General features: G+C 44.7%; 1 protein-coding gene across 2 annotated transcripts in view; it reads left to right on the top strand.

The window, feature by feature from the left end:
- The window catches only part of C1H12orf75 (chromosome 1 C12orf75 homolog), a 36,033-nt gene that overhangs the window by 12,998 nt on the left and 4,317 nt on the right, over positions 1 to 18,718 (top strand). Inside the window, exons 3-4 of one of the 2 annotated variants that reach the window (XM_075938538.1) lie at positions 3,791 to 3,826; positions 5,611 to 5,690. In XM_075938538.1, coding sequence (XP_075794653.1) covers positions 3,791 to 3,826; positions 5,611 to 5,690 — 116 coding nt within the window. The other variant, XM_075938528.1, reaches the window with a different exon arrangement.

Here is an 18,718-nt window from a genome sequence, read left to right as displayed (position 1 = left end):
CGGCGCTACTGGACCAACCTGGCAGCACCCCAGCTGCTCTGCCTCAGGCGTCCTGATTCAGCCGCTGCTGGTCAGTTTCAGCAGCGGCTGAATCAGAACGCCTGGGGCAGAGCAGCTGGGGTGCTGCTGGGTTGGTCCAGTAGCACCGAGGAGCGGTGCTACTGGAGCAACCCAGCAGCACTCCATCTGCTCTGCCCCAAGCGTCCCCAAGTCAGCCGCTGCTGAAACTGACCAGCGGCTGACTACAGGAAGCCCGAGGCAGAGTTGCTCTGCCCCGGGCTTCCTGGAATCAGGCGCTGATCAGTTTCAGCAGCAGCTGACTTGGGGACGCCTGGGGTTCTTCAGTTGAATCTGTATGTAAGTCGGAACTGGCGTCCAGATTCAGCCGCTATTGAAACTGATCAGCGGCTGATTCCAGGAAGCCCGGGGCAGAGCAACTCTGCCTCGGGCTTTCTGTAGTCAGCCGCTGGTCAGTTTTAGCAGTGGCTGAATCTGGACGCCAGTTCCGACTTACATGCAGGTTCAACTTAAGAACAAACCTACAGTCCCTATCTTGTACGTAACCCGGGGACTGCCTGTACTTGCGGCAATAAATGTTAGTCATATTGGTCTTGATCCATCAAAGCATTCAAACACATGCTTAACTTGAAGCTCAAGTAGTCTCAGTGAAGTAAAATGGGACTGCTTTGTTGAATTCAATGGCACTACTCACACGCTAAACTTAAGCACATGTTTAGGTACTTTGCTGTATCAGGGACATAAGATATGCTGAGGCAGTATATCTGAGCAGGTGGGGCACTGGAGCGGGACTTGGGAGACATAGGTACTATGCCTAGCTTTGCTGTTAGTTTGCTCAGTCACTCTGGGAATGTCACTTCCCTCCCCATGCCTCACTTTCCCTATATGTAAAATGGGGATGATAATACTGACCTTCTTTGTAAAGCCATTTGAGGTCTGCTGGTAAAAGGAAGCAAAAAAGGAGTCTTATCCTCCCAAGAAAGAAATATTTAGAAATTAAAATTTAAAAAATGGCAGCAAGTGTATGTCATAAAATGGACATGGAATATGGGAACCGGTGATTAAAGGTCCTATATCATGGGTCTTTTATAGTGCAGTCTCTATGAGGTGCCAAGTATCTCTCAAAGAAAGCGAAGTACATGAGTTGTTCCCTTAATGTATTTGTACGTGGTAGGGATGAGTAAGCTCAAGGGACATGAGCGTGCAGAGGAGAGAGGTGTCTCTCAGGTCAGAAAGAGAGGGAGTGCTTTTGTTATCTGAAATATAAAGGGAAAGTGTCTCTACTGGGCTAAGTGAGTCACCACCAGTAATTGTACTTTCAAGCACAGCAGTATGGCAAGAGGCTTCCCAGAAAAAGAATAGCCTCACAGGAAGAGGAACTTCTTGTAGCTGAAAGAAGAACACTGTTACATGGCATTGATGTTAAATCCCTCGAACAGCAGTGGAATGCCTCTCCATCTGAGAGACCATATTAAAAATATAATCCTATTGTCCATGCAATGGATGTTCTGAGGGACGATGGAGTGGCACAAGAACAGACCAGCATGGAACATTTCGCCTGGATGCCGTTGTCACCTAAGCTCTCTTTTTGCTACTTAATGGTGCAAAATGAATTTAAATCTGCTTATGTTTCCCCCTAAAACAAAAGGAAAAACTAGGTAGCACTTTAAAGACTAACAAGATGGTTTAATAAGTGATGAGCTTTCGTGGGCCAGACCCACTTCCTCAGATCATATGGGGATAATAATACTGACCTCCTTTGTAAAGCCATTTGAGGTCTGCTGGTAAAAGGAAGCAAAAGAGGAGTCTCATCCTCCCAAGAAAGAAATATTTAGAAATTAAAATTTAAAAAATGGCAGCAAGTGTATGTCATAAAATGGACATGGAATACGGGAACTGGTGATTAAAGGTCCTATATCATTTGATCTGAGGAAGTGGGTCTGGCCCACGAACACTTATCACCTATTAAACCATCTTGTTAGTCTTTAAAGTGCTACATAGTTTTTCCTTTTGTTTTAGCAAGATCAGACTAACACGGCTACCTCTCTATTACTGTGTTTCCCCCTGTATAGGAGGAAATCTCTGCTCAGGAAAAATTAAAAGAGGCACCTTTGCTGTCTTTTACACCAGCTGCCCACTTCATTGCCAGTGTAAACAGGAGGTAGTGCAGCACACTGTGAGTGAAATGTGGGGTAGGAGAGGAGGGGATGCAGTAAAGCCAAGCTCTGTTGTGGCCGATCCCTTTTATGTGTAAGCTCTGGCAACTATGCCAATGGCAGAAATAAGAAGAGGCTGTTTTCTGCTATAACTTCCATTGAGCCAACTGGTTGAGGATCAGAGAGCTGTAACCAGCTTTGAGCAGCCACTACTGCAGTGGTGGGTAACCTGCAGCTAGCAGGCCACACATGGTTCATCAGGGTAAGCCTCTGGTGGGCCAACTGACAGATTATTTACCTTGCAGCTGCAGATATAGTCACACATAGCTCCCATTGGCTGCAGTTTGCTGTTCCCAACCAATGGGAGCTGTCCTATCTGATGGGACAGTGTAAAAAGGCAGGAAATACTTGTGAGAGAATTCTCCCAGAGACTGCCTGCCCTTGGGCCTCTCCTGCAGGGTAGCTGTGGGAGGGGATGAACTGGGCTAGAGCACCGTCAGAGACTCATAAAGCCATGCTAATTATATGTTAAGTTGATTGAAGTTCTAAATACTGCTACCTTCTTTGCTGGTAGTCCATTGGTGGGGAAGAAGAGGACGTATCTTCTTACACATTATATCTTTAATAGCTGAGTGGAAAGAAGATTAAAATGTTAAGAAATGATTACCTATCCAAATATTTGCAATATTTTTGCAGCACTAATTGTTCCTTCTCAGGAGAATATCGTCTGAGAGCTCAAATTTTGTCTTTTGGTATTTAAGGCCATATCCTGCTTTCTGCTATATATATTTTGAAAAAACTCCCATGGGCTCAATGACTTAATTGCAAAATTGGCTTTCTCTATTGAATAGACAGCACATTGATATTTTTAAGTAAATGATTCATAACGATAAACATAAGTCTTTTTTTAATAGTGTAGTTCAGAAACGTCTTCTGAGGGCTAGATTGTGGGTTTAGCACTGGAGCGGAGTAAGAGACGACACACAATTCTATTGCTGTAGCAACAGACCAGGGACCAAATGGTAATTTGGAGAGTAACCAGTCAGTCTCTGTTTTCCACACTGGTTGAAGTGTGATACAATCAGTGCCAGCCCTACACCTGAAGCTGGTTACTGTATCCTCCACATCAGAACAACTCTGCTGGCTAGCATACTGATGGGCTGAGTCAAAAGTCTGCCCATTTCCTGTGGATGCATAATCCAAACCATAATCTTACTGTAAGTGTCTAATAAAAGGCATACTCTATTTATAAAGTTGTAAATAACTGAGTTTAAATCAGATTATTTGGCTTTTCTTTTGCTTCAAAGAAAATCAACATTTTGTTTTACAAAAAGTTTCTATAAAATCTTCTGACTGGACATTTATGAAAGTCTAGTTCACTGTATTGTCAAGTTATGTTCATTTGTATACACATTATACATTGGTAAGTAATAAATGTGTTTTATCCTCTTACATAAGTAGGTGAAGTAGGCCCCAAATACTGAATAATAACTCTAGATTACACTCTGATTGATCATTTTCTTCCTCTGCCTCCTGCCTCAACTAAACAGTAGATGAATGGAGTTTTTATAATAAACTGCTTGCTAATGAGTTTTTTTTATTTTTGTAAATTATAGAACAGAAGAATCGGTGTCAGAAGATGACAAAAGGAGGTAGGAATTGTATTGGGAATGGCTTGAATTCAAATAGCTCAAGCAAATTTCTGTTATCAAATGAGGCTCACCTGGGGGAGGGAGTGTAACAATGCCGCGGAGCCGTCACAAAAGGGGGGGGGGAGCCCCCCCTTTATCCCGCCTTGACTCCGACGCGCTCCTCTTATTTTCCCTTGGTCCACAATGGCTCCTTGCCCTTCCCCCTGCTCGGGGTTCCCTCCCCCCAATGGCCTCTTTCGTCAGCGAATAACCAGAGGGGGGGAAAGGGGGTCCGGGCCCGCCCTCGCTCCGGACCCCGACCCAGGGCCCTAGAGTCAGGACACTTGTCCTCACTCACAACGGGGGGGGGGGGGTCTGTGGACCCTAAACGCCCCCGCTCACGGGTTCCACGGCCCCGCCCTGGGCCGCTTCTTTCCCCCTTAGTCCCGGCCCCCTGGGTTAAACCGCACCCAGGGCCGCCAGTACCCGCTCGGCTCCGTCTCTCCCGGAGCTGCCTCCTCCTTCTGCCGGCTCCCCCCTTCTGCCGCCTCTGTGGCCCATTTTAAACCGCCCGCCGGGCGCCTAACGATGACGTCACGGCCCCCGTCATCAGGTCGCGCCTCGCCCCCGGGGCGCGCCGCTGACGTCACCCCCAGCACGGCCCCGCGCGGGTGTCTGTCCTCCCCGGCGCTCCCGCGTCCGAGCGCTCCCGCCGTCCCTCCTGACCTGGGGGAGCCTCGGGCTGCCGCCGATCCCGGGAGTGGCGGGGCCGCCCCGCCACAGGGAGGAACAAAGGTTGGAGATAGGAAAGAATAAATCTCCATGAGGAACCTTCTGGAGAGTTTCTGCCTTGTGTTTTGTTGTACAGGTTGGACCTCCCTACTTCAGCACCCAGGGGACCTGACTGGTCCCGGAGGAGGGATTTTGCCGAACCAGGGAAGGTCATATCTGGCTCCCCTGCTGCAAGCTCCCCCAACCCTCGACCAGCCACCAGCCTCCGGGCTGACTCCCCCTTGCCACCAGCTTTGCTGCCCTGCCACTCCCCCCACCTTCTTCCCTGCTATGCCTGGCAGCCCAGCTCCAGCCCAGCTCCCTGCATGTCGGGCTCCTGGCCCCACTGGGTAGCCCCACTATGACACACTGGGCTCCTGGCTCCACCGAGCAGCCCCACTACAGCACACTAGGCTTCTAGCCCCACCAGGCAGCGCCGCTGGGTTGTGGCTGGAACGAGGTGTACAGCTAGTTCGGATTAGAAGCCTAATCCGAACTAGCTAGTCCGTGCCGCGTCTAGCCGCGCGGCACGGGGTTCGAACTAGCCAGCATTTAAAAATGGCGCCGTCTGGCTTCATGCAAATGAAGCCTGGGAAATTCAAATCCCGGGCTTCATTTGCAACTGCGGATGATTACATTACCCCCGCTAGTTCGAACTAGCGGGGTAGTGTAGACATACCCTGAGAGGGTATTTGTTGTCATAAAAAGGTTAGGGTTTGATGGAAAGTACGAAGAATTTGATTGAGGAACAATTAGCTCTGTGCTCCCTTCCTAGCATATGTTTCTCTTTAAAATCAATGGCAAGTTTAAAGTTATTTTTGTCAAAGAAGGGCTCAGTTTTAATAAAATGTATTACATTTAAAATGGCAGCGTCTTAATTGGATTGGCATCAAGAGATTCTTTTATAAAAGTAGTTACAAATTATCCTGTTTGTCTGTCTATGGCCTTTCTAAAGTGACTTTTAAACGAATGCTTTCTTGTAGAATGCCTAAACACTAAGCTATGATTTCTCTTCAATTATTTCTTTAAATAAGGAACTATGGTGGTGTATACGTTGGTCTGCCATCAGAGGCTGCTACCATGGCTCCTAGTCAGACAAAGACTGAACCTAAAGGTACTTGTACATTGTGTATTGTATTTCCTCTGCTTTCCCCATTCATTTTAATCTATTAAAATGTTTTTACTTCTGTAAGACTGACCCCAGCATAGGGAACCATTTGATTGTATGGAATTATTTAAGTAGCTATGGTCATTGTTCCCATTTGTTTAAATTTCCATCCATCTACTGCAGAAATCATAAAGCAACAATCTGTTTTGACCATGATATATATGAAGTAATTTTTCACTCATGGGTAACTGTTATATATTTTTTCAATGTTTTAGTTGTAGTCAGTGTAAAAACAAGATTAGGGGGCTGCAATATATATTTATGCTCTTTATAGTTTTGTATATAATTACTTAAATTCCAACAATAGCAAGGCAGCAAATGCTTGATTTCAGATTTAGCACTCGTCTGTATGCCTTATGCTGGACCCATCACAATTCTATTTATTTATTTATGTATTTATTTGAGACAGAGAGAATAGGCATTACTTTTAAAGATTCCTGTTTGATAACAAGACACGGATATGACATACTTATCTCTCTATCTCTGTCTACATATATATACTTAATAATACAGGATGTGTTATTACCCATAGGTCTTTGATCCCTGATTCGGGGGCTCTGGAGGCTACCACTATGCAAGCAGATAATAATAAATTCAGTTGATATAGAAAATGATTAACCTATTTCACTTTATTACATTCCATGGTGATTAAAATTAATAACCTGCTATATTTTTGACCCATATATGCCTTTCCTTTTTCCTTTTAAGATTAGAAGAAAATAAATACACCAAAATTGAATCAGCAGGAGGTACGGAATTATTTAACAAATTTTATATGTGAAGAATTTATTAGTAAAAGGAAAAGAATTCAAATAACCACATTTCTTATCAGAGGGTTAGCTGTGTTAGTCTGAATCTGCATAAACAACGAGAAGTCCTGTGGCATCTTATAGACTAACACAGCAGTTCTCAAACTTTTTGGGCTCCAGAGCCCTTTACATGCATAAAAATTTACGCGGAGCCCCAGTGGTCCACTGATTGTATGTGTTGTACCTATCGATGTTTCCAGTTTGTCTATCTCGTGGAGCCCCTGGAGATGTCTTGCAGAGCCCTGGGGCTCTGCGGAGCACAGTTTGAGAAACACTGGACTAACAGATTTATTGGAGAATAAGCTTTCGTGGGCAAAGACCCACTTTGTCAGATGTATGAAGTGGGTCTTTGCCCACGAAAGCTTATGTTCCAATAAATCTGTTAGTCTATAAAGTGCCACAGGACTTCTTGTTGTTTATGCAGATTTCTTATGTTGATATGTGTTTTCAGACTTAATCTACAATGATGACAACCCAATTATAAATGTATTGGCTGATCTTGCAGTGTTACTGAAAGCCTCCTATGAGAAGCTCAGTGCCCTCAGTTCCCATTTAATGAGGGTAAAGGCGCTCAGGGTATGTCTATACTACAGCGTTAATTCGAACTAACTTAGTTCGAATTAGTTAATTCGAACTAAGCTAATTCGAGCTAACGGATCCAGACTAAAAAACTAGTTCGAATTAGCGTTTTGCTAATTCGAACTAGCATGTCCACATTAAGTGGACCCTGAACCGGGGTTAAAGATGGCCAGAAGCAGTGCCAGCAGGGCATCAGATGAGGACTTAGAGCGTGGAGCTGCTGCCTCAGGCTAGCCGAGGGCTGTGCTTAAAGGGACCCGACCCTCACCCCGGACAGACAGTTCTCAGGGGTTCCCCGCTTGCAAAGCAGTCCTGGCTTGGAGTGCCCTGAGTGCCCACACTGGGCACATCACAGCACTCGGCCATCAGCCCGGCTGCACTTGCCGCAGGCTGCCATCTGGGGAGAGGGGGCAATTGGGGGGCTGCAGGAGAGCTTCCACCGCCAGAAGCCTGCAGAACCAGCCCAGTCCTCCCCATCAGGGGCTCGTACCCCATTCCTCCCTCACCTCCTTCCACTTACCCTTCCCTAGCCCCCCTTCCTGATGTACAAAATAAAGAAAACGTGTGGTCAAAAATAGAATCTCTCTTTATTGAGCAAAACTTGGGGAGACTGGGAAAAGGAGGTAGGAGAGGGGAAGAGAGAGGATGGGAGAGGGGAGGGCAACTAAAATGATCAGAGGTTTGGAACAGGTCCCATATGAAGAGAGGCTAAAGAGACTGGGACTTTTCAGTTTAGAAAAGAGGAGACTGAGGGGGGATAGGATAGAGGTCTCTAAAAGCATGAGTGGGGTGGAGAGGGTGCATCAAGAAAAGATCTTCATTAGTTCCCATAATAGAAGGACTAGAGGACACCAAAGGAAAGGAATGGGTAGCAGGCTTCAAACTAGTAACAGAAAGTTGTTCTTCACAAAGCAAAGAGTCAACCTGTGGAACTCCTTGCTGCAGGAGGCTGTGAAGGCTAGAACTAGAACAGAGTTTAAAGAGAAGTGAGATCAAGTCATGGAGGTTGGGTCCATGGAGTGGTAGTAGCCAGGGGGTAGGAGTGGTGTCCCTGCCCAAAGTTTATGGAAGGCTGGAGAGGGATGGCACGAGACAAATGGCTTGGTCACTGTCTTCGGTCCATCCCCTCCAGGGTCCCTAGGGTTGGCCGCTGTCGGCAGACAGGCTACTGGGCTAGATGGACCTTTGGTCTGACCCAGGACAACCATTGTATGCTCAGGGCTCAGGGTCGGGGGTTTCAGTGGACCACCTTGATTTTCATGGACACCTGCTCCTGGGTGGCCAGGCTGGCAGCTCTCCTGCCCTAGGCGGCCACTTTCCTGTGCCTAGTGCGGAGGTCGTGGATGAGGTCCACGATGTCCGCACTAGACCAGGTGGGTGCCCGCCTCTTGTGGTCCTGGGCAAGCTCCCGGGAGCCACCAGCCTGGTCCCGGGAAGAGGGGGAGGGCTGGGGGGCATCGGGTGGCTGGCTCGAGCCGTGCCAGGTGCAGGGTCTGCTGGCTGGGTGCTGGCAGGCTTGCACCTGGCATGGGCACCGTAGCCAGCCCATGCCCCTTTAAGGGGGGCAATAGAGTTTCCCTGGTGTTGGCCAGAGTGGCCACCAGGGAAAGCTGGGGAGGGCTAGCCTCCCACTAGTTCGAATTAAGGGGCTACACACCCCTTAATTAGAACTAGTAAGTTCGAACTAGGCTTAGTCCTCGTAGAATGAGGTTTACCTAGTTAAAACTAAGCGCTCTGCTAGTTCGAATTAAGTTTGAACTAACGGAGCGCTAGTGTAGCGCCTATCAAAGTTAATTCGAACTAACGTCCGTTCGTTTGTAGTGTAGACATACCCTCAATAATAAGAAATTAGCAGTAGGGATATATTACCGACCACCTGACCAGGACAGCGATACTGACATAGAAATGCTGAGGGAGATTAGAGAGGCTACCAAAATAAAGAACTCTCTAATAATGGGGGATTTTAATTACCCCCATATTGACTAGATACATGTCACCTCAGGAAGAGAAGCGGAGATAAAATTTCTCAATGGCTTAAATGACTGCTTCTTGGAGCAGCTAGTGCAGGAACCCACAAGGGGAGAGGCAATTCTCGATTTAGTCCTGAGTGGAGTGCAGGATCAGGTCCAGGATATAACCGTTACAGGACTGCTTGGGAATAGTGACCATAATATAATAACATTCAACATTCCTGTGGTGGGAAGAACACCTCAACAGTCCAGCACCCTGGCATTTAATTTCAAAAAGGGGAATTACGCAAAAATGAGGAGGTTAGTTAAACAGAAATTAAAAGGCACAGTGACTAGAGCCATATCCCTGAAAGCTGCATGGAAACTTTTTAAAGACACCATAATAGAGGCCCAACTTAAATGTATACCCCAAATTAAAAAATATAGCAAGAGACCTAAAAAAGAGTCACCGTGGCTTAACCACCATGTAAAAGAAGCAGTGAAGGACAAAAAGGTATCTTTTAAGAAGTGGAAGTCCAATCCTAGTGAGATAAATAGAAAGCAACATAAACACTGTCAAATCAAGTGTAAACATGTAATAAGAAAAGCAAAAAAAGATTTTGAGGAACAGCTAGCCAAAAACTCAAAAAGAAATAATAAAATGTTTTTTAAGTACATTAGAAGCAGGAAGCCTTCTAAAAAACCTGTGGGTCCCCTAGATGATCGAGCTATAAAAGGAGCAATCAAGGACGATAAAGCCATTGCGGAGAAACTAAATGATTTCTTTGCTTCAGTCTTCACGGCTGAGGACGTTGGGGAGATTCCTGAATCTGCACCGTCCTTTTTGGGTAATGAATCTGAGGAACTGTCCCGGATTGAAGTGTCATTAGAGGAGGTTTTGGAACAAATAGAAAAACTTAATGTTAACAAATCCCGGGACCGGATGGCATTCATCCAAGGGTTCTAAAAGAACTTAAATGGGAAATTGCTGAACTATCATCTGTGATTTGTAACCTATCCTTTAAATTGGCTTCCGTACCTAATGACTGGAAGGTAGCCAACGTGACACCAATATTTAAAAAGGGCTCTAGAGGCAATCCTGGCAATTACAGACCGGTAAGTCTAACTTCAGTACCGGGCAAATTAGTCGAAACAATAGTAAAGAATAAAATTGTGAAGCATGTAGAAGAACATAATTTGTTGGACAAAACTCAACATGGTTTCTGTAAAGGGAAATCCTGTCTTACTAATCTGTTAGAGTTCTTTGAAGGGGTTAACAAACATGCGGACAACGGGGATCCAGTAGATATAGTATACTTGGATTTTCAGAAAGCCTTTGACAAGGTCCCTCACCAAAGGCTCTTGTGTAAATTACATGGCCATGGGATAAGAGGGAAGGTCCTTTCTTGGATTGAGAACTGGTTAAAAGACAGGAAACAAAGGGTAGGAATAAATGGTAAATTTTCGGATTGTAGAGGGGTAACTAGTGGTGTACCCCAAGGGTCAGTCCTGGGACCAATCCTTTTCAACTTATTCATAAATGATCTGGAGAAAGGGGTAAGCAGTGAGGTAGTAAAGTTTGCGGATGATACCAAACTGTAGGATAGTCAAGACAGAAGCAGAGTGTGAGGGACTCCAAGAAGATCTCACCAAACTGAGTGATGATTGGGCAACAAAATGGCAAATGAAATTTAATGTGGATAAGTGTAAAGTAATGCACATCGGGAAAAATAACCCCAACTATACGTACAGTATGATGGGGGCTAATTTGGCTACGACAAATCAGGAAAGAGATCTTGGAGTTATCGTGGACAGTTCTCTGAAAACTTCCACACAGAGTGCAGCGGCGGTCAAAAAGGCAAATAGGATGCTAGGAATTATTAGGAAAGGGATAGAAAATAAGACCCAGAACATCTTACTGCCCCTGTATAAAACTATGGTACGCCCACATCTTGAATACTGTGTACAGATGTGGTCTCCTCACCTCAAAAAAGATATTTTGGCCTTGGAAAGGGCTCAGAAAAGGGCAACTAAAATGATTAGGGGGTTGGAACGGGTCCCATATGAGGAGAGGTTAAAGCGACTGGGACTTTTCAGTTTAGAAAAGAGGAGACTGAGGGGGGATATGATAGAGGTCTATAAAATCATGAGTGGTGTGGAGAGGGCTGATAAAGAAAAGTTATTTATTAGTTCCCATAATAGAAGAACTAGAGGACACCAAATGAAATTAATGGGTAGCAGGTTTAAAACCAATAAAAGAAAGTTCTTCTTCACACAGCATGTAGTCAACCTGTGGAACTCCTTGCCAGAGGAGGCTGTGAAGGCTAGGACTATAGTAGAGTTTAAAGAGAAGCTAGATAATTTCATGGAGGTTAGGTCCATAAAAGGCTATTAGCCAGGGGAAAAAATGGTGTCCTTGGCCTCTGTTTGTCAGAGGCTGGAGAGGGATGGCAGGAGACAAATTGCTTGATCATTGTCTTCGGTCCACCCTCTCTCGGGCACCTGGTGCTGGCCACTGTCGATAGACAGGATACTGGGCTAGATGGACCTTTGGTCTGACCCAGTACAGCCGTTCTTATTTTCTTATGTTCTTATGTTCAGTACTTTGTAGAATCAGGCCAGTAGACTTGAAGAAGGTTTTAATGGAAGGAGGTCATTTATGACAACAATATTTATATTCAGATTTAGCACAACTACAAGGTCCAGGGCATGGTTTGGCACTAATATTAGTCTATTTCAATGGAGTTGTATTAACAATATATAAGATATGTATGGCCTGATGCTCTAAGACAGTGGGTAGAGATGGTTTAAAAAAGGGATGGAAGGGTTCTACAAAAAATTTCAGTGAAAAGGTAAAAAATCATTTTAATTTACATTTTCTATAGGAAATTTAAATGTTTCAGTGAGAATTCAAAGTTTTAAACATTTCATCTGAAATCTAAACTGTTTTGGTATTCAGGTGAGATAGTTCTAAAAAAAAAAAAAAAAATTTCCATAGAAAGCAGGCACTTGAGTTTAATTAAAAAACCCACATTTTCCACCAAACAAACTAAAACAGTGTAAACAGAAATACTGCAATCCAGCAAAGCACTTAAGCAGATGCTTAGTTTAAGCATGGCTTCATTGGGATTACTCAGATTTCAAATACTTAAAAGTATAATTCTTGGAGTTTGATCCTTTTCCCATTCAACCCAATGGAAAACTGCATTTGATATGAATGATTCAGGAACTAGCCCGTGCTGGCTGAACCATTTCCAGAAGTCAAGAATACTTACGTATGTGCAATGTCTCCTATGTAAAGAGTCCATTGAACTCTACCAGGCTGCTCACGTGCGCCTGTTTTTATAGTGTATGGGCATTGAAGCCCCTACTTCATTTCAAACAAAAACATAGTTAATGTTTAACAGATACTGTTTAAAAAGTGCTACCGTCTTACAGCATTGTTATACCAGTCCAGCTAAAACTATTTGCTTTTCTTTTTAATCAGTCCTTTACATAGATCACTCATCAAAACTTTAGGGACAGCTGTCTTTCTGATGGAAGATTTTTATGTGTCCAGCCAGCAAGGAAGTTCAGAGCACCAAAAATCTTAACTGTTGCAAGACACAAAGACGGATAAAGTTTAATGGTACAGTATAGCATCAATTCCTTCCACTCAAGACTCGTGTTGTATTGTACAGGGTTTTCAACTCCCCTTGTTTAGATGCTGCCTCTGCTTTTTCCGCAATCTCATTTATGAAATTTCTCTTATCCTTACGGAGACTTTTCTTTACTTCCCTAGCGATTTCATGGTATCTGGATGATGCAGGTTGTTTCTGGTCTCTTGTTTTTGCTTGGTTGACTTGTAGTTTGAGTGCCTTCCATTCTTCGATCATCCTCCATGTCTGATCTCTGATCCATTCCTTCCGGTTAATGGAAGGTCGCCCTAATACCACCTCGCATGTTTGCACTATTGCTTCCTTCATTAAGCTCTAGACTCCCTCCACAGTTTGTTCTGCTCCTTCCTTGCTTCAGAGTGCCTCAAAGCGGTTGCTCAAGGCGATCTGGAAGGCTTCTTTCATTTCTTGTATCGTCAGCTTCCTCACATCAAATTTGGTTCTTGTGCTGGGCTGTCATTTTCTTGCCGCAAGTTTCATTTTAAGTTTAGCAACTTAAACTTAAATGGTGGTCTGATCCGATGTCTGCTCCACACCAAGAATGCACATCTTCCAGAGATCTTTGCCATCTCTTTTGGATTGTGAAGTGGTCGATTTGGTTTTGTGTACAATTATCAGGTGATACCCAAGTTACTTTATGGCAGTTTTTGTGTGGGAAAAGTGTGCCTCCAATTACAAGTTCATTAACGGCACATGTCTGCAAAGACTTTGTCATTTTCATTCATCTGGCCTAAACCATGTGTTCCCATTTCTTTTTCTGTACCGATGTTGTCACTGCCTACCTTGGCATTCATGTCTCCCATCAGGATCAGCATATCATGTCTAGGTATCTTGTCAAGCACTGATTACAATTGTATATAAAACTGTTTTTTCTCTTCTTCTTCTACTGCTGCATTAGTTGGGGCATAGCACATTATGTTGGTAACCTTCTGGAATCGTGATTCAAATCTGGCTCTGATCAGATGCTCTGCTACTGGCTCCCACTCTATCAGACTTCTGGCAGCTTCTTTGGAAAACAGAAGAGCTACTCCTGCTTCATGGATGTCATCTTCATTTCTCTTTTCCTGAATATAATACGGTCTCTCCTGATTGCAGCCTAGTCTCCCCAAAGGTATTCCATCTGGCCTCACAAATGCCTAGGATGAGAGTTTGTTCACTTGCATTTCTTTTGCCACTTGTGCACATCTCCCTTGTTCTCTCAATGTTCTTACATTCCACATGCCAATCATTATGCATTTCTTCTAGCAGGTTACTCCCCAAGGGCATCTAAGGTCGACTAAGGGTCATCGGTACGACAGCGTCCTTCTGGGTTTGACTGTTGTACATCATAAGCCTCCGCCTCGGAGCCCTTGGTCTTCCCTGGACTGAGATGGTTTTGATTTTTGAATGATGTAGAGGTTTCCATAACAGTGGAAGGAAGAGAAACCCAAACAGACCTGTCAAAACAGAGATGGTCAGCTACTTACCTCAGTGGATGAGCAGCTAGCCAGATGGAAGGAGCATTTTGAAGAAGTATTCAAGAGACCACCACCATCAAATCCACTACAACTAGAAGTAGCAGAGACCCCTTGACATCAACACTGGGGCAATTACAAAAGAGGAAGTCTTGAAGGCAATAAGGAACCTAAAGAATGGCAAGGCAGTAGGACCTGATAATATTCCACCTGAAATACTAAAAGAAGGAGGAGCTGCTATCGTGGGCCAGCTACACAGTTTGCTAAATCTGATATGGACAACAGAAGAGATTCCAAAGGATTGGAGAAGAGGGCTGCTAGTGAAACTCCCTAAATCCGGTGATCTGTCACTGTGTGAAAGGTGGAGGAGGATTACTTTCCTGTCCATCCCAAGCAAAGTATTAACCAGTCATCCTGGAACGAATGAAAGATGCCATAGACCGCATACTAAGGGTATGTCTACACAGCAAAGTTATTTCGAAATAACAGCCAAAATTAATTTGAAATAGCGGAGCGCTTATTTCAAATTTGGAAAACCTCATTCTACGAGGAATAACACCAAATTCAAAATTGCTATTTCTAAATAAGTGCTTTGTAGACACTTATATCAAAATAGGGAGCCTCCAGCTCTTCCCAGGGAGTCCTGGTGGCCACTCTGGGCACAACCAAGAACACTCCTCTCTCTTCCCGGCCCCCCTCTCCCCCGGAGCCCTTAATGGGGTTGATTCTGGCCACAGTGCCTGTGCTAGCTCCAAGCCTGCCAGCCAAGAGCCAGCAGTCACTGCCCCTGACCCAGTGGGCCCCAAAACATGAGCCAGCAAGGCACTGGCAGCCAGCCCTCCACCGCTCCCCAGGAGCAGTCTGCCAGCTCCCAGGAGCCTGCCAGGGCCCAGAGAAGGCAGGCGCCTTCCTGGTCCAGGGTGGAGATCATGGACCTTATTCAGGTTTGGGAGGGGATGCCCCCAACGTCCAAGATCTCTGCACTAGATGGAGGAACGTGGCCGTCTATTGCAGGATAGCTGCCAGCTGGCCACCAAAGGCCACATGTGAACCCAGGAGTAGGTTCGCATGAAAATCAAGTTGGTCCGGCGAGACCCCCAACCCTGAGCTTTCCCTCCCCCTTCTTCCTCTTGCTTCCCCCTTCCAGCTCCCTCCTTTCAGGTTTCCCCCTTCCCTCTCACACCCTGTCTTCTCCCCTCTCCCGCCTCCTTTCCCCAATCTCACCAGAGTTTCATCCTCCCTTCCAGTTTTGTTAAATAAAGAGAGTTTGTGTTCATGAAAATACGTGTATTTTATGACATCAGGAAGAGAGTTGGTGGGGGGTAAGTGGAAAGACGTGAGGGAGGAATGAGGCACAAGCCCCCAATGGGGCAGACCAGGGAGGCTCTTAGTGTTCCTCAGTGTGGAAGCTCTCCTGCAGTGCCTCCTGGATACTAATAGCCCCCCGATGGACCTCCCAGACAGCAGCCTGAAGAAAGTGCAGCCAGGCTCACAGCAATGTGTCCAAGAGAAGCACCAGAGTGCCCAGGGGCAGCTCTGGCTCCATGTTTCAGAGTGCTATGGTGTCCCGAATGAGGGCAACCAGAGCACACAGAGACAAAATGCTTTGCTGTCCCTCATGGAGGTAGGCAAACAAGCAGGGAAAGCTGAGAACCCCGCTGTCCAGAGGGTGTCCCTTTAAGCACAGGCCTCAGATAGCCTCAGGCAGCAGCCACACAAAGTAACTCCTGACCTGATGCCCTGCTGGACCTGGTTCTGGCTGGTCTTAAATGCAGTTCAGCATCCACTCAGCGTGGACGTGCTATTTTGAAATAGCAAAAAGCTATTTCGAAATGCATTTTGTGTGTAGACGTGTTATTTCTAAATAAGCTATTTCGAAATAACTATTTCTAAATAAGATATTTTGAAATAACGCTATAGTGTAGACATATCCTCAGAGAAGAACAGGCAGGTTTTAGGAGAAGACGATCTTGCACAGACCAGATAGTAACACTTTGGATCATTGTAGAACATGCATTGAATGGCAAGCATCAGTCTATATCAACTTTATACACTTTATGAAAGCCTTCGATAGTGTGGAGAGGCAGTCCATCTGGACCATCATGCAACATTATGGAGTTCCAGGCAAACTGATTACCATCATCAAGAAACTGTATGAAGAATACTCTTGCCAGGTGTGACAGGGCGCCTGCCCTGCACTGGCCCCTTTAAGACCAAGACTCAGGCCCTGAGCCAGGGTGGGAATAGAGGGACCAGCTGTCAGCTACACAGAAAAGCCCGGTTGGCTTGGAAAAGCCCCCTGAAGCCATTAGGGCGAGTGAGAGCCCAGCTGCCAGCTATAAATAGGGAAGCACTGTTTGCTTAGGGGAGGGCCAGTGGAGAGCTGACTGCAGAGAAAGCAGGAGCTCCTTGGAGGGAGACAAGCTGGGGATAGCCAGCAACGGCTGGAAGAGGGCCAGCCAAGACTCCCCCTGGCTAGGGGCTGGAGACAAAGCCCTGGTTTGCGGGTGGATCATGAGGCTGACTAAGTAAGTAGAGCAGTTGAGACAATATGCCAATGATGAGCAACCCATACAGACTGTAACTTGCCCTGAGACGGGCTAGATGAGGACAGTCAGGGGGCACTGAGGCATGGTAGGGGGCTTGCACCCTGACACCAGGTCATCGATGATGGAAAATTGTTGGAAAAATTCCAGGTCACAACAGGTGTACACCAAGTCTGCCTTCTTTCTCCATTACTCTTCCTGATTGTCCTAGACTGGGTCACAAAAACAGCATATGCCAACTCAGGAAGGAGACTCCAATGGACTCAAACTAGGAAACTTGAAGATCTAGAGTTTTCAGATGACTTAGCCCTGCTTGCAGACAAGTTAGAGTATATGTAAGAGAAGACAGATGCCCTACAGGAAACAGCTGAGCGAGTGGGTCTCAAGATTAGTCAAGAGAAGACCAAGTTGATGCACATTAACAACAGATAGGAAGGTGAAATTACAATTGAAGGAAAAGCAGTGCAAGAGGTAGACCAGTTTGTATACGTGGGGAGTGTTATCAGCAAGAATGAGGGAACCGAAGAGGACATCAGTGCAAGAATAAGAAAGGGCACAACAAGCTTTTGCCATATTACGACCAATCTGGGGTACAAGAGCCATTTCAACAAGAACTAAACTATGTATTTTCACTTCCAGTGTAAAATCAGTGCTGTTGTATGGCTCAGAGGTGTGATGCATTGTCCAGAGCAACACTAAGAGAATGCACCAGTTGTCAATAAATGCCTTAGACATATTCTCCAGCTAAAGTGTACGATAGAGTGCCAAATGAAACCTTGTGGATCAAAACAAATCAGAAACCAATGGAGGTCCAGATTAAGAAGAGAAAATGGTGTTGGGTAGGCCACATTCTGCGTAAGGACTGTGAGGAATGTATCATGAGAAGTGTTAGAATGGAATCCAAATGGAAAGAGGAAAAGGAGATGTCCCAAACAAACATGGTGATGAAGCTGCCTGGATGAAGTAAAAGCAGCTGGCTTAACATGGGATCAAATCAAGACTATCGCCTAAGGATCGCAAGAGATGGAGAATGACTGTGTAGGCCCTATACTGCATTAGGAGCCCAAAGGACTAATAGATAAACGATAGCATCAATTGGACTATGATGGTTGAATTACAGAACCTTCTGCTGCCCTTCAGTGAAAAATGAATTAATGAACTTGTGATTGATATTTCACCACAAGAACTAATTTGATGATCTGCGCCCATTTCTCTTTGCTCATGTTGTACAATTAATCAATTACATGACATATATTTTCTCCAACATTTTTTATAGTTGTTGATATAAGTAAATCATTACTACTTGTTCATCTAGTAGTTCCTATGGTAGGTTACAGAAAAATAATTATTAATATACTGACATGTTTGCATCTTTTAGTACTGCTGCAGATTTTATGGATATTTTTGCTATGAGTAGCACCAGATGGGTTTAAGATCATCAGAGTCTTGTACATGTCACTTTTATACATGAACCAACTAATGACATTTAATGTTCATATTTTAAAAATATATTCTTGCTCAAGGAAATTTATTTACATGGGAATAAGGCACTTCATTGCAATATTTTTCAGTTTATTGGTTTATAAAGCATTAAAGGAAAAATATAACTACTGCCTAACCACATTATTGTGTTATGCCTTCCATGTTATGTAATATAACGATGTTTTTCTCATGCAAAGATTGTAGTGATGTTGTTGCCAGAGCTGGACTAAATCTCTGATTTGCACACTCCTAAACTCCCTAGAGGAGTTTTGATTAGTTTTCAAGTTTTGTACCTCAGGTTTGTCTCTGAGCATGTCAGCATGTATGGTAAATTGCAACAGGGTAAATGTTCTGTCACTTCTGTGGACTGTAGTGTTAAATGATGAATGGGTCATTTAAAAACACATTAGTTTCATAACTACTGTAAGTTTCCTGTAGAACACCAAACTAATTGTACATTTCCACATGGCTGAAAGTGTTTTTTAAACTATTAAAGCAC

Source organism: Pelodiscus sinensis, chromosome 1 (genome assembly GCF_049634645.1).
Source record: "Pelodiscus sinensis isolate JC-2024 chromosome 1, ASM4963464v1, whole genome shotgun sequence".
In the NCBI taxonomy this organism is placed as follows: Eukaryota; Metazoa; Chordata; order Testudines; family Trionychidae; genus Pelodiscus; species Pelodiscus sinensis.
This window is presented reverse-complemented; position numbering and strand designations above follow the sequence as displayed.